General features: G+C 38.6%; 1 protein-coding gene across 3 annotated transcripts in view; it reads left to right on the plus strand.

Moving 5' to 3' along the window:
* Positions 1-1,522: 1,522 nt before the first annotated feature.
* tmem104 (transmembrane protein 104) overlaps positions 1,523-14,985 on the plus strand; it is a 49,157-nt gene continuing 35,694 nt past the window's right edge. For all 3 annotated transcript variants that reach the window (XR_003671115.1, XR_003671114.1, XM_028412615.1), the window contains exons 1-8: positions 1,523-1,790; positions 2,208-2,274; positions 2,953-3,074; positions 3,388-3,469; positions 6,438-6,537; positions 6,941-7,021; positions 11,565-11,664; positions 12,857-12,953. Coding sequence is in view for 1 of the 3 variants with exons in the window: in XM_028412615.1 (XP_028268416.1) it covers positions 2,230-2,274; positions 2,953-3,074; positions 3,388-3,469; positions 6,438-6,537; positions 6,941-7,021; positions 11,565-11,664; positions 12,857-12,953 (627 nt within the window). In the remaining 2 variants the exon portion in view is untranslated. The remainder of the gene's footprint in view (positions 1,791-2,207; positions 2,275-2,952; positions 3,075-3,387; positions 3,470-6,437; positions 6,538-6,940; positions 7,022-11,564; positions 11,665-12,856; positions 12,954-14,985) is intronic.

A 14,985-nucleotide genomic window follows, 5' to 3' on the forward strand; every position in this document is an offset into this window, starting at 1 on the left:
GAATTTTTGTCATGTTTCATGAGTTATAAGCACTCCTTTCAGCTGTAAAATGTGATGTTTCTGAGGACGTTTACTTTGCTGACAGGTGGATCTGTTTATCAGTCACACTGGGTCGTTACAGTGTGACTCTGACAATGTGTTGCTGTGATGAAAACATTGACTGTGGTACACAGTGATGACACAGCTCTGTGTGTAGATGATAACATGGAAACAGGTTTGGGTTAGATGAGCAGGCGAGTATGTAAGACCCATTCACCTATGATGAGTTGGTCTGTTGTTGGTGCTGTTATAGAAGAGACAGTGTGCAACAAGACTGACAACAGAATGAGGAGGGATGTGATGTGATGTGGAGATGTGATTTTATACTGACACCTGGAACTGGAGAAAGCACAGGTGGTCATGATAAACCTCTCATGATAAACCTCATTAGAGGTTTATCATGGAGGCCACAAGAGGCAGCAGCACCTTCTTAGTTAAAAGCCAAACCCAGTCCATCCTGTAGGCCTACTGCTTGATTGAGGAATATAATTTAGGCAGTAGTTTATAGTCCTACAATGAAACAACAATCTACAGGGTGCCTGAGTGGTTATCTCTGCTGCAGAATTACTTAAAGTCATTCTTATTTGTGATATGTAGCATATTATCCTACAACCAGCCCAATCAGTACCTGTACACACCTTTAAAGGGTCAATACACCTCATAAACTACATTTTACCAAAAAGTGACTGTGGCCTCTACAGCGTGCCTGAGGGTTATTTCTGCCTCAATGTGACTTGTTTTATCCAGCATATTGAATAAACACGTGAACCTATTGTTGTTTAATCAATTGATTCCAACAATGTAACTGTATTCTAATTACCATCTCTTTCGACTGTAATGGAATACAGTTGCTCATATTTTCTATTCTAGTTATCAGTTACTCCCTAACACTGCATATATTTTAAATCACAGTATAAATATGGCAGGTTTCTATAAGGAATAATTTGCTAAAAAATAAAAAAGGTTTGTTATTAGGGGAAAAATAATTTTTCAGTTTTACATTAAACAGAAAAGTAAGTAATTCATTATTTTACTTTTGTTTCACTCTTTCTCTGTTCTCCTCACAGCTTACAATTTAAAGGTGCGTTTCGTGGTCTAAATATGATCTTTACAAAAATACATATACACCATAACATCAGGCATGTCATATGACATGTAGCCAGTGTCATATGACAGGACATGCTGAGAGAGGTCGGTCGTTTTGGAATCCCTGGCAGTACGGAGAGGCGGCGCGAAACTAATCCAGAACATAATGTAAATAGCCTGGAGGTTGTACAGAGAACACTGAACATGGTGTTACCTGTGTTGGCATAAAATTAAACAATCGGAGAGCACTGCACGTTTGTCTGCTCCAACAACTGACCGGATAAACTAACAGGCTTTGGTCTTCACAATAAAAGCTTGTATTTAATGTAATCTGACCCATCGCCACGTACCCACAAGAAAGGTGGTTTTACTGTGAAAGTGGGTACCGGAAGTTAGCGTTAGTTTATATGTATTATGCGGGCGCATGTAGGTTAGTTTACTGCCTAAGTTAGCTAAGTGTTAGAGCCTTGTTAGCCCACGGGGACGTGTTTATGTTTTGCTTTTTTTCAGTGATACACGTCCAGCTATTTAACAACAAAACAGCCCATGTTGGTTAGGTGGAGTAAGAGCGCGTTCAATCAGCTAGCTAGCAAGGGCTTGATCCAGCTGATAGCTTGGAGCATCCTGCTAGCCTAGCAGCTGAGTTAGCATCGGGAAGAAAACAGGTAGGTGTTGTTTACTTTTGTTTTCTATAATGACACCTCTGAATACAGCTACAGAGTTACCAGAGGGTTTTATCAGTGTTTATCGTAAAGGTTGTACCGTAGCTAATATCTGCCTACCCTGTGACTGACAGTTGCGTTGCTAGCAAAGGAATTATAGTTTACAGACAACAGTAGTAGTACTTCTATAAAAATAAAATACAGACAGACCGTTTGCATTGATGTTCGTGGGTCATATTTAAAGTTTACAAATGTCATTATGAATGGTATGAGAATGAGGTTCTTTGTCCACGCATGAAAGTCACAGAATCAACATTTATGTTTACATTTTAGGGGTATTTGGGAATACTGTACTTCATTTAACATCATGGTAATTTGTAGCTTGCCTTCAACTACCTGTCTCTGCTATTTTCTCTTCAGGTGAGAACTAAAGTCACCGACCATGGCGGGTGGAATTACAGACACCGGGGAACCCTACTCTCCATTTGTGAGTATCATCCTCAGTACAGGTTGATTCCTTAAGCTCTGATTGTGTATCTGAAGAGTATTATGTAAAATGTCATGTACTGACTATGCACAGTTCACCTGGAGTTATAGTAAATTTCTCTACTTGCAAATGCTTTAACTTTGACCTAGAATCAATCTAGAAGATTGAGACGGCACGTAAAAGTGAAGTGAAAATAGAGGAAGCTTAAATGCTTACACATCTTTACACTCCAGGCCTTTTTATGCCATGCGCTCAGTTTTCATATCTCATTGAGTAAGCCCCTGACATTGCTTACTTCAGCATGACTTAACCACAGAGATTCAGTCTTGCTGGCCAGATGTTTTTTTCAGGAAGCTTTGAATCATTAAAGCACTCAGCTACATGGTAGCTGATAGGGTGACCGCTGCTGCCTGATTAACCTCTTTAACAAAGGTTGATTCTTGAGCTTGATCAGCCACGGTGTTGTGCCTGAGACTTTGCACTTAACTACATTAAGTAAATCATTTAGGTGAAATGATTGGGTGCTGTATCAAGAAACCAGGTCAGCACACAAACAAAATTAAAAGCTTTGAAGTACAAAATAAGTACAAAATAAAATAACTAAACAGGTAAACATAAGCAGGTTCGTGTTAGATTTTTTTTTTCTATGGCTTTAACTTGCATTATTCTTCTTTACAGGTGGGGCTTGTGTATATGTTCAATCTGATTGTGGGTACAGGAGCTCTGACGATGCCCAGAGCTTTTGCTACTGCCGGCTGGGTGGTTAGCTTAGCGCTGATCTCCTTTTTAGGATTCATGAGGTGAGTTTTGAGGCACAGCATCAATTTTAAATGGATTGATCTGCATCCCTCGTCTGGAATCTAAAACAAGACGGTGTAAATAAGGATATACTTGTTTGCCTGTTGTGTTTCTGCTCATTTCCATTATTAGTACAGCACAAGCTTTATGCTACAAACTTAATAATTCAAAACAGCACAAGATACAGGTATGGTTCAACAAGTAATTTTTTAAATGTATTGTTAGGTAGTGTAAGTATATCAGCAATTTTTTGCCCAAGAATCAGCAGTTGGAACAACAAAAAGATCTTATCCTTTACCGCTCTTCCCCTGGCAGCTACATGACAACCACATTTGTGATAGAGGCGATGGCGGCAGCCAATGCTCAGCTGCGCTGGAAGAGAAGAGAGCAGGAAGAGGTGAGATAATAAATTCTACGAAGCAGCAGTTTTACTCTATATGTAAATACATCTTAAAAGGGTTTTGGGCCAGCAGTATGGACGTGTCAGACAAATCAGATATTAAAGTAGTTAATGTTTCTCAATGTCAGAGGGTGTTTGTCTAATAAAACATTGGGCCAAACACTTTTTATATACTCCGTGGGCCAAATAGTGGAACTAATGTTAGTATTAATGTAGCACAGGAATATATTTGCAGTCGTTAGCTCAGGTTAATGTGCTTACAGGTCTCATTTGGACATGTCCAAGAATGTTAAGGAGGTACTTAACATAAATTTTCATCTTATTTGACAGTGATAAACCTGTGAAACACCCCCAACTCAGTGTAGATCCATTTAAAGGACAGATCATGACAAACTACCTGTTCACTTAGGAGCCTGCCGGCCTGCACAGAACTCTTTTTTTGGCTTTGAGTCATTACTTAGTAGGAAGCACAGCTTTACTAATGAGTAGGCAATAACTAATAACTTCACTAGGGCCTAGCAATAAATACAGTTTGAAGAATAAAAGAATCAGAAAAATAATAATAACACTTTCTGATTCTTTTATTTATGCTGAAAGAACTGCTGATTTGAAGGCCCTGCAAAAAGCCACCAAACGTTTTCTAGATGTTTTTATAAAATATTTGTATTAGTTTTAATTCTTTCAATAGCTTCCATGTCATGTGACCAAGTGACTGCAAATTAAGCTAAATCCTTTTACCACTAGAGACAAGAAAGACACACTGTTTTTTAAGTAGATTTGAGGAATTTGTATTTTTGTACACTTGTATTTAAGTGGAAAAAACATGATCTATGGCTGACTGATGATGTGTTCTGAGCTGTGGGCCTGTGATGAAAACCTCTCGACTGCACCGCCAACTACAATGAGGTGTGAGGGCCCTCCCTGAGTGTAAATAGCTTTATAGCTGCAGTGAGAATAGTTACACTGCAGCAAATAATCAATCTTGCGTCATTCTCTCTAATCTATCCTGCCTTTTGTAAAACTGAGTACAGACTATTCAAAGAATTTCAGAAAGATCTGTTCTAACAGACTTTGCTGCTTCATCTTCTCACAAACCAAACTTTTATAACCTTCCACATTACAAATAAAATGTGTCAAGATGTGGGACATTTTTGAACCCAATTATAGAGAAACAAGAATAGTTTTTTTAATCTCCATCTGAAAATGTCTTTATTGTAGGTCAAGTAACATTTAAAGCCTGAAAATAATTTTCTCTTTTAATGAGAAGCTGTATTTTTTTTATTTAGAAGACCATTCTGATTTTATTGCACAATCCTAACCCCAGTGAAATATACCTCTTGCCACCTGTCTACACAAAACCCAATTTGGATGAAGCTGTAAGTGTAGAACTATACTGATTGTCAAGGGAAACAACCAAGTCTTAAATCATTTTTACTTTGACTAGGAAAAAGGTTTTGTGCTCCCCAAATGGCTCCACTTTTGCTTTTTTGTTTCTCCCTTGGTGCAGAAGCCATCTTGCTTAATGCCTGTGCATTTCCACTTGAGGAGTTATGAGTCTGAGGACAATAGCCCGGCTGTAACAGAGTCTCAAACGTTCGGCTCTGATTCATGGCTCCAGTACTCCTCAGCATTCTGCTCCCACGTAATGGAAAACAAGAGCGTATAAAACTGAAAATCTTTGCTGCTGAACTCTTATTTCTCTCTGCTTGAGTGAGACCTGTTTACAGCATTACAGGCCTTTTTTGAAATTGGTGCATCATCAGTAAAGGTCCCTAATGAGTTTATTAGTTTAAAACTAGAACATGACTGAAAAGACAGTCAGCATTGCCTGCCATTTAAATAGTTTTAAGAACCTTTATGTGGGAAACACATTGACATGACATGACATTGGCTATTTTTCTCTCCACGTTTCTGGAGTAAGATGTAGATCTGTAATGTTACTGAAGTCTGGCTAACTGTCAAACATGTCAAATAACCATAAAGCAGTCCTGATGTAAATTAAGCTGGTTAGAAGTGACTGCCCTCTGCTGGAATTGTAGGAGTGTGACTGGATTAAAACAAACACTGGAATGTAGTCTGAGAAACATGCTAATTAGTGCATATTTAGATAGATAATAACTGATTTCCAAACCATTTACATATTACCCTTAAGTCATACGAAAAAAAAAAACTTGACATTAATTAATTGAAATTGCATCAGTTGAACATATTTTCCATTTTCCCTCTAGGCTGTTTATGAAATCCTATTTCACAGAAACCTTCAGATACATTTTAGCAACAGAAAGTATTTATACATTTAAAAATGGAAATGAACACTAGCATGTGTTGTTACAATGTTTAATTGGCTGTTACATTAAATGTTACGGACTTCAGTCAAATGTTCTTTGGTTTGATTGACTTCTCTCAGACATCTGAGGGCAATAAATCTAATTATTTTTGAAGTAAGAATCAATGATGTGATTTCAGTCCTGGTTGCATCACCTCCTTTAATAACTTGCATTCAGTTAAATGAAATGGCCACAGGGAGGTTTCACAGTCTGTATCCTTGTGTCTTAATCTCTTAATTGTCTATCACTTAATAGTCTTTTGACTCATCCTCAGCAGCACAATATTTTATTATAGGTTGATTCTATTTTCTGCTTGCTTGTAGTTTGACACAGAGCCACAGACCTTCTGTCACTACTCATCTCCTCACTTATTTATCCACAAAGCTGACTGTTATTGACATTAATCTGTGGAAAGTTTCTCAAATTAATAAAAAGCGATGGTGCACACATGTGACTGGTGTGAATTGTGTGTGCTTCCCAGCTGTTGCTTGTAATATCCAGATGTTGCTCTTACCTGCGTCACACACAGAGAACATAAACACTGTGTTAATAGCTTGTAAACTGACTGCTGTTTATGTTGAGAAATTGTAAGAGCAAGAATCTAAACCGCCGCTTCACACACATATCATCCTCCACAGGTTGATGACAGCAATTCCACCTCGGAGTATTCAGACGATGATGATGATGTCGTGGGTCGGGGTCGTTCAGAGCCTGAGACGAAGCCGATCTTGTCTGTTCGTGAGTATTGCTCTGTGTATATGGCAAATGCTTATTCTGTAGCAGGGGGAAATGAGGAAAACAAACGTCACAAGCTTTGATGACCTATGGACCCAGGCTTTTTATGGGGATTTACTGTGCAATAACAACATAATGTTACGTGCATTTCATCCTCAAAGACGAGAGGTTTATTGACATTGTAAGGATTAGAACAAATAAAAACAAATGTTTTTTGTTTTCTTTGTTTTTGAGGCCACATTTTTACACATATAATTACATAAAGTTTGCAGGAACACTTGTGACAGCTTAAAATGCTTAAATGACAACTATGAACATTGAATTTATGAAACAAGTTTTGAACCCATTTTATTTTTAATACATTTGTATTTTATTCACTATAGAATGCCTCATTGTGTCTTCACAGAAAGATCAGGTCACGTTGATCATTTTGACATTGTGGAGCGGGTTGAGATGGGTCAAATGGCTTCCATGTTCTTTAACAAAGGTAATGTTCCTTTTGCCTCAAGCTTTTGTTCTCTCATTATTCAATTAACTGCAGACACCACCATCATTAGCCATGTGTAACATTTATGGAGGAGTACTGAAGGTTGTGTGGGATAATTTAGCTGCAGTTTTTTTACACATTTAATATTCAGAGCTTACATTTAAATTAAAAGGCTGCTGGTGGTTTAATTGGATATAATTATATATGGATAAATTGCCTTTGGTTGTAATTACCTGTTTGAGACCCCATCAAGGCTGTTAATCTCCCTGCTGGCTTTGTGTGTGGGTGTCACATGTACTTGTGGCAAATACTGAATGATTTGGCAGCTAATGAACCCACTGCTAAGTCATGATGGTAAATTGAAAGAAGAATCACCTTGAACTGGAGACAAAGAAAGCATTGCAGGTTTACATTCCTCATTTATATCAGTACATTGTCCTGGCTATGTCCTTATATTGCTGCGTTCGCATCTCCTCGTCGCCACCCTCCATTTGTCTGCTTACATTAAGCCAACTGGCTTTTGTTGACCAGATTTGAGTGACTCAACAATCTGCAGCTCCCTTGTTGTATTAGGAATAAAGGAACATCAAAAGGTCAAAGCTCTGACCACATCATCTGCATTGACATGTTGTGTCCTTCAGTTTTTCAACAGTAGATGGAGCACTTGGCACACATGCCCATACAGTGTAAGACACATCCTGCCAGCTCATGTTCACACCCACTCGTGTGAACGTGCTCATGCATGCCGTCGTGCAGCTCATGCTGTTAAAGCTGCAGTGTGCCCTCATCTATTCAGTCTCTTGTCACTCACTTCACTGTCCTGCCTGTTAAAGGTGCTTCAGAGTGCGAAAAAAAAAATCTTTACTGATGACCTTTCCCACCACGAAGCAGATTGTGCAGGTGGGACACGTGGAGGCATATCGATTGGTAATAAGGAAATTAGTTTTCTCCTCTCTTCGCTCTCTCCCCATGTGGTGGGAAAGATGCCCAGTGACTCTAATCAGAAATGAATTAGACAGGCATGAGTCCCAGCACATGCTGAACGAGGAAAGGGGAAATGCAGTTCCTTTGTCTGTCCTGACAGCACTGACCGGTTTAGTTCTCCATCAATGCTGTGCCTGTATGTGAGCTTCCATTGGGATTACAAATGAAAAGTAACAAGTCAAGGTGACATTTTTAAGTCCTGATGCCGTTTTTTTTAAATGGATCTAATGCACAAAAATAAATTAATAACATAATGTTACTCATACAAGATGTACAATAGCAGTTCTTTAAATATATCAAATCATGTATCTATCTTTCCTATGTGTTAGTATTTGATATTAAATAAAATGAATTAAATTAAATGACTTCAATTTACAGTTCATTCAGATACAGAGTAGGCTTTATTCAGTGTCAGGTTTCCGTTCTTGGACTTAATGGCTACCTTAATTAGTGTGAGTAAAGTTGCAAGCTCACAGTGGATTGAAGAACACTAATTTCAACAGACCTGTTCAGGTGGCCATTTAACTTCACGTGACCTCCATTTGCTCAGGTTAATTATAATTTATGCAAAAACACCCTGAGGACTGCTACAAATAAAGCCGCTCTGCAGTACTCCTCAGCTCTGCAGTTTTAGCGCTCCTCTCAATCTGTGGGTTCTTTGCATTAAGATTTTCAAGCTTTTTTTCACTTTCTTGTCAGAAACAGAAAATGCCCGACTATTAATTTTATGTTAATTCCATAAAAGCATACAAAACACAAACTCAGACAGAAACATAAGCAATAACCCAGCACACACAGTCGGAGTGTGACATACTGTCAGCTAAAGGCTTGTCCAGCTCTGAGTGTTTAAAATCCACCAACAAGCCTGAAAACATAAATGTCTGTTCTCTTACAACATATCAGCTGTGCAGTTTTTAAAAAGTAACAACTTAATCCAAACCAACTGCAGGACAAAAAACAGAATAGTAAGAGATTATGTGTATGAAGAGGCAGACATTTGTTTCTGCAGTTCTCTTTTTTTTCAAGTGGGGAAGAATAATATTTCCTGAGGGCAAACTGCTTTCTAGACAGATGAGCATACTCAAGTGTTTCTTCGTGTTTTTAACACCAGCTCCTTCTAAGAGATGTAGTTGTGATGGCACTTCTTCAGGTCTTTCTATCCTGCACCTTTGCAGGCAATTAAAAGGCATCTCTCCTGCTGTTGAAGAGGCACTCTTAGAGGGCATTGGACTTCCTCCTGGGCTGAAATTGACGTGGCAGTGGCAGCAGGCTTGGAATAAGGCCATGGATATCGTATCAGTCTGACCTGCAGCCTCTGACAGGAATGTTGATGGGGGCTGGTTTATCTGCACCACTATGGAAAGGTGTTGCTATAACCTTCACATTGATGATTTGAAAGTTGATTAGAAGACGACTTTGGCTAAAGTCACAAAGAGGGAGACTTAGAGAGCTTGTCTCAGCTTTTCTTACCTTTGTGTTATAATGTGGTGGTGAACATGGCAGCTATGCAAACGGCAGGATTGTTTCTCTCACGTGAGCCGTCCTTCCCCTGACACAGCGAGGACTGGGGATGAATACTAATTTAACCCACTCTAATACAGGCTCCTGTCTTTAATGAGAGCCAAACATGTCCACATCCATTTTTAATACTTCAGTGACTTTTACTTAAATGTCAAACTTGTGCATTGCGAACACGGCAGACTAGGAATCAAAAGTGCTTAAACTGCTGGGAAGATAAGGGGAGATGCACTTTAATTTAAGGGGTATGTTATAACAGCTAACATCCCAACAGATCAATATTACAAGTTTGGTTTGTGGAAGGAGATTTGCTCCATGAAGGCTTGATTTGTTTAAAAATTGAGATCAAGTGAGGCTTTTTCTGTTGTGACTAAGAACTTACCGGTATTCACTTCTGCCAGAGTCCAGCTCCGCTTCCTTACAAATTAAAGCTTAAGTGCATTAATAGAAAGAAGTTTTTCACATCACTTTGTGATGGTGTTTTTGCCCCGCTGAAACTCCCCTGCATCTGCATCTTTTACAACTGCCTGTGTCCCAGTCCCATCTGATATATTGAGATAACTATCCTTTATCCTATAATAAAGACGGATGGATAGATGGCCACGTGAAGCTGTACAATACTTGTGGAAAAAACTAATAATTGCCATCTTTTGCACTCTGGAATTTACGGGTTGACATTTTTTCCTCTCTTCCACGACAAAATAAGCTACAATAATGATTTGATTTATAGATTATGTCAAAAGTTTCTCCACACTGAGTTGTGTGTTGACAAAAGTAGACTGTCAGCCGTTTCTCACTCTGTTTTTCGAGTCGTATTGTTAATGGTTTACTTGATGACAGGGTGACAGCAGCTCATTCTGAATAGTAACTGTGATAAAACACACAACAAATAATTAAAAAATAAAATACTGTCCTTTTATGATTTATACTGTTACATCCCTAAAAGCATCGACCTGTCTGTACTGTTAAGACTTTGCTGCTTTTTGTTTCTTGTTGTGAACTTAATGGTCTCACCCTTTTTGCAGCTCCTCACAGGCATGTCTGCTGTCAGTCAGAGGCAATGTATTGATGGATTGTGATGCTTTTCATAGCTATATGAAATACTGAGCTCCCACGTTTTGCAGCATTTTCCCCTGTGGCTCTGACTAATTGGCAAATATTAGTTACAGTCCTGTAAATGTCTGCATCACTGTGGTCATGCAGAGTTTTCGCATTTATTAACTGACAGCATCCTGCTAGTCTTAACTGCATATCAGATGATTACACTGTCTTGTACATGATCATGCAACAAAGAGGGAAGTCTATTCCTGGATTTTGACTGTTGTTCAAGTCATTTTCTTGTAAGTCAACCACTTAGTTGTTTATTATGCTGCCACCTTCCTATTTGCAACCTCCATCAAAGCTTAATTTAACAGCTCGACAGGCACTCTTAGCACTTAATTCTTAAAAGAATCAGTGTAGATGTAAATGTGTCAGCTTCTATTTCTTTTTAATGGACTCCATGCTCTAATTTCCTTGGTAGTAATGAATTAACTGAGAGGTCTGGTTGGACGGTTGGACCCCCTTCTGAGAATTCAAGACGATGATGGATGTGTGGTGCACTGTGTTGATGTGCCTCAGCCTTGGCTTGGTCTGCCACTCTGGTGTGTGGATAAAGAGAGGAGGGCAGATGGTTAAGAGCTTGTTGCTGTGGAGAGTAAAGGCTGTCAAGGAGAATTTCCTTCATAGCATGATTAGCTTTTTAATTAATGCCATTAATATAGTTTGCATTGAACCACTAAGATGCTGCACAGGAGGCTGTCCCAGAAAAGGGATGGAGGGATGTAATAAGCGGAGGTGTAGATGAGAGTACATTTTAATAGAGATGGTGGTGAAGTTGGACACACATGGTCTATCAGCTATATTTCATGATGACGTGTTTAGACGGCTTCTAAAAATGAAAAATGTGTTTTCTTGTCACCTATTGATCTCATGTTACTCTACAAATCATCTGATTTTCTTTACATAGAAAAACCTTCATCTTTTCTTTTTTGTCTTGCAGTTGGCGTCAATATGTTCTACATCTGCATCATAGTATATCTGTATGGAGACCTGGCCATCTACGCAGCAGCTGTGCCTATATCACTGATGGAAGTTGCTTGGTGAGATATTTTCTTTGATATATTTATTTCTATTATTTTTAATATTATTGTGAAATATATATTTATGGGTTTTACATGCACTATCCTTGGGCAGCATTAGGAACATTTACCACTTTCAGTTTTGGCTCCTCTGCTTCCACACACACACACACACACTTTGATCGTATTTTGTTGACCCTCTGAACCCAAGATTTAGACAATAAAGCTCTGCTGACAAAGGCCTTTAGGCCTGCTCACCTCTTACTGGTGCTCCTGGCAACTGAGTTGTGTTGACTCACTTCCAGTCAGGTTTTTATTACAAGTCTGTCTGCCTGACTGGGTGAAAATAAGCTTTTTCATATAGTTATGGACTCAGCCCTTTAGTGCCTAGATGTATTAGAGAGATGATTTTTGACATTGATGTTGTGAATAGTTTCGAAAAAGTTTAAAGAATGTAAATAACAGAAAAAAAACAACTTAACTAGCTTTTGTCTCCAGTGGGGAAAAAGTCTGAAAAAATCATTTAAGGATTTTCATCTACACCCATGGCTGACAGTAAAATAAAGACAATGTTAGCACTTATGTAAAATCTCTTTGATTTATTACCATTATTTGTTTTTATTACCATAAGTTTGTATCTGTCATCAAACACCTCAGAGTGAGTTCAAAAATACTGCAGGATCTTCACTGAGCCAGACTCCGAAAGACGCCGCACACTAATTATGTGTTAAGCAGTCCACTGATGCTAATCAACATTTTGTACACCGTTCAAAACTTCACAGGGATTATTAATGTACAAATGTTGATTCTTGTTTGAGTTTCAGCTTGATTTGATTCATAACATACAATTGTGATATAAACTGAAATACAGGTCACTCAAACTCTGTCCTCTTTTTCTAATTGTTGTTATGACAAACCCACCCTATTATATTCAATTCTTCTCTACTGTGTCCAAACATCACTAACCTTCTAGAATGAGATCTAACAGACTTCAAAAGCAGTTTGCTTCACCTTAAGCCATAAACTGCAGAGTGGTTTGGGCAGAACCATAAGATTTTAAAGTTTGTTGTGTCACAGAGCCAAAGCTTTTAAAAGATACACTATTCAAATGATTTATCATAATCTCTACATACAATAGATTGGAGAGAGTGTTTGGTAGTCTGAGTATTTCACAGAGACATCTGACAGGGTTGTGTTATATGTCCTTGTCTAGTGGGAACCACTCCTGCAGCGCTGGAAGTGTGAAATACAATGATACAGACCCGTGCTGGGGCTCAGTCACTAGGAAAGATGCTTACAGGGTGTTTCTGGTAAGTGCTGATTCCTTGTCCCAACAGCATGTCTCTGCCTCTGTTTCCCAACTGCCTGGTGCCAAGACACAACTGTTATCCGTCTCCTCCTGATGGACAGTACGATGACACTGATTTGTTCACATTTATGTGTTCTACAACACATAGAATGAAAATACATCTTTGTACATTCTTTGTGTGTTTCATCCTCTGTAAGAACGAGGTGTAATGTCCAAACTCCTGCCTCTATACTGTCAGATACAGCTCAACAACATTTTTTGTCCTCTGAGCTCTGTTTTCACTCCCCCGATGCTCAACCTTTGAAACACACAGAAAGCTTTTTGTGTCCTTGAGGACTTAAGCGAGCCAAACTCTGTGATTTCCATTCGAGCTTTAACTTTGCACGTCGACAGTGATAGATGTGCTGATCGTCTGCTGTATAATTTCTAAACCTCCCTCCCCTTGGCACCCTCTTTGCCTCCCGTCCTTGCTTACATTTTAATAGAATGAGCAGACCTCAAATAATTTGCAGATAAATTAACTTTTTTTTCCTCCTCTTTACTGAATAAGCAAATTTAAATATTGCTTATTTGTAATCTCCGGTCAGTTTGTTTACACTTGCAGTTTTTCTAGCTTCATCATGACCAGTCAGTTGTTTTTCTTTGTTTTTTAATAATTGACCAGATGTAACAGATAATAGATATAATGGCTTTTACGGATAACCTTTTATATTTTATCTAGGAAATCTCCTTTTTTTATTTTTAAAATTCTGTTTGACCTTTGCTTTAATATCGAGCTGTGATAAAACATTAAGTCCTGTTAGCATACTTTGCAGTGGGTGGAATCTTTTTTCCACTTTGGGTCACAGAGGCCTACGCCTGGAGATACTGCCTAGACTGACTCTGAATGATGAGGCTAAATAATTAAGTACCTCTCATCAGCTGTTTTCCACCCTGTGGAGAGAACCATCAGAATTTACCCCACCCAGTATCTCCCATGTCTTCTTTGTATTCGCAGGGTTGCTTTATGATCTGAGCTGCAAGGTGTTAAGGTGCCCTACTTTTACATTGTTGAATTGAGAGTTCATTTCAGCAACTCATAAAATATCAGATGGTTCATTCAGGATAACCAGCCCCAAAAGTGCTTGCTGAAAGTGGTCTACAGTATAAATCTGACCTCTGAGGATCTCACCACTGTGTGTTAAGAAAAGTCATTCTAATTATCCCAGCCTGACCACCCAAATGACTCACAGGATAATTTATGTATTATTAGATGATAAGGTATTCTATATCACTGGCACCAGTGCAAACAAACACAGATATCAAAGCAACAGCAAGTGTACACAGAATTAAAGTGGGTCTTGTCATCACCTTGATTGTAAAAATAGAACACTGACTTCTGACGATAAATTTGAAAGGACATCCTAGTTTCAAACTTTTATTGGTTTTGACCGTGAATGTTAAACAGGGTCGTTATTGTTAAAGCTAAACTGCCGACACAATAAAGAAGAAATAAGTGTACTAAAAGCAGAAGGGTCTTAACTCCATTGTCAGGTCTCAAACACTTTAATGATCCCCAATTCCCAGGTAAATGTTTTCATCTGTTGTGACCTACCCACATATACAAATATTTATATGTATTGCAAATGTTTTAGTTTGGGAACCAGCTTATGACCAAGGGAATCACTGGGAGTGGTGCTAGAGACATCACTACTGCCATAACATTTTTAGAGTTTAGAAGATGACAAGAGATTAAAGAGCAGCCTGATTATGGTGTTGCTCTAAAGAGCTTTAATCCCTGTGTGGGTGATTTGTGCAGAGAGAGACAAAGAGACAGTGAGAGAGATTCAAACAGAGCCTGTTCTTGTGTTGATGGACAGAGACTCCTTTTTATGTGCCCTACATTGAACACTGTCTCTCTAAGTTAGGACATTTTTTTGCTTTGACTAGACATCATCTTGACCTAACCTGCGTATGTTTACCTGCTGCAACAGATGGCTGTTTAGTATTGCATTCACTATGTGGGGTTTTGAAGTCACAGCTATGTAAAGATG

Source organism: Parambassis ranga, chromosome 8 (assembly GCF_900634625.1).
Source record: "Parambassis ranga chromosome 8, fParRan2.1, whole genome shotgun sequence".
Classification (NCBI taxonomy): domain Eukaryota; kingdom Metazoa; phylum Chordata; class Actinopteri; family Ambassidae; genus Parambassis; species Parambassis ranga.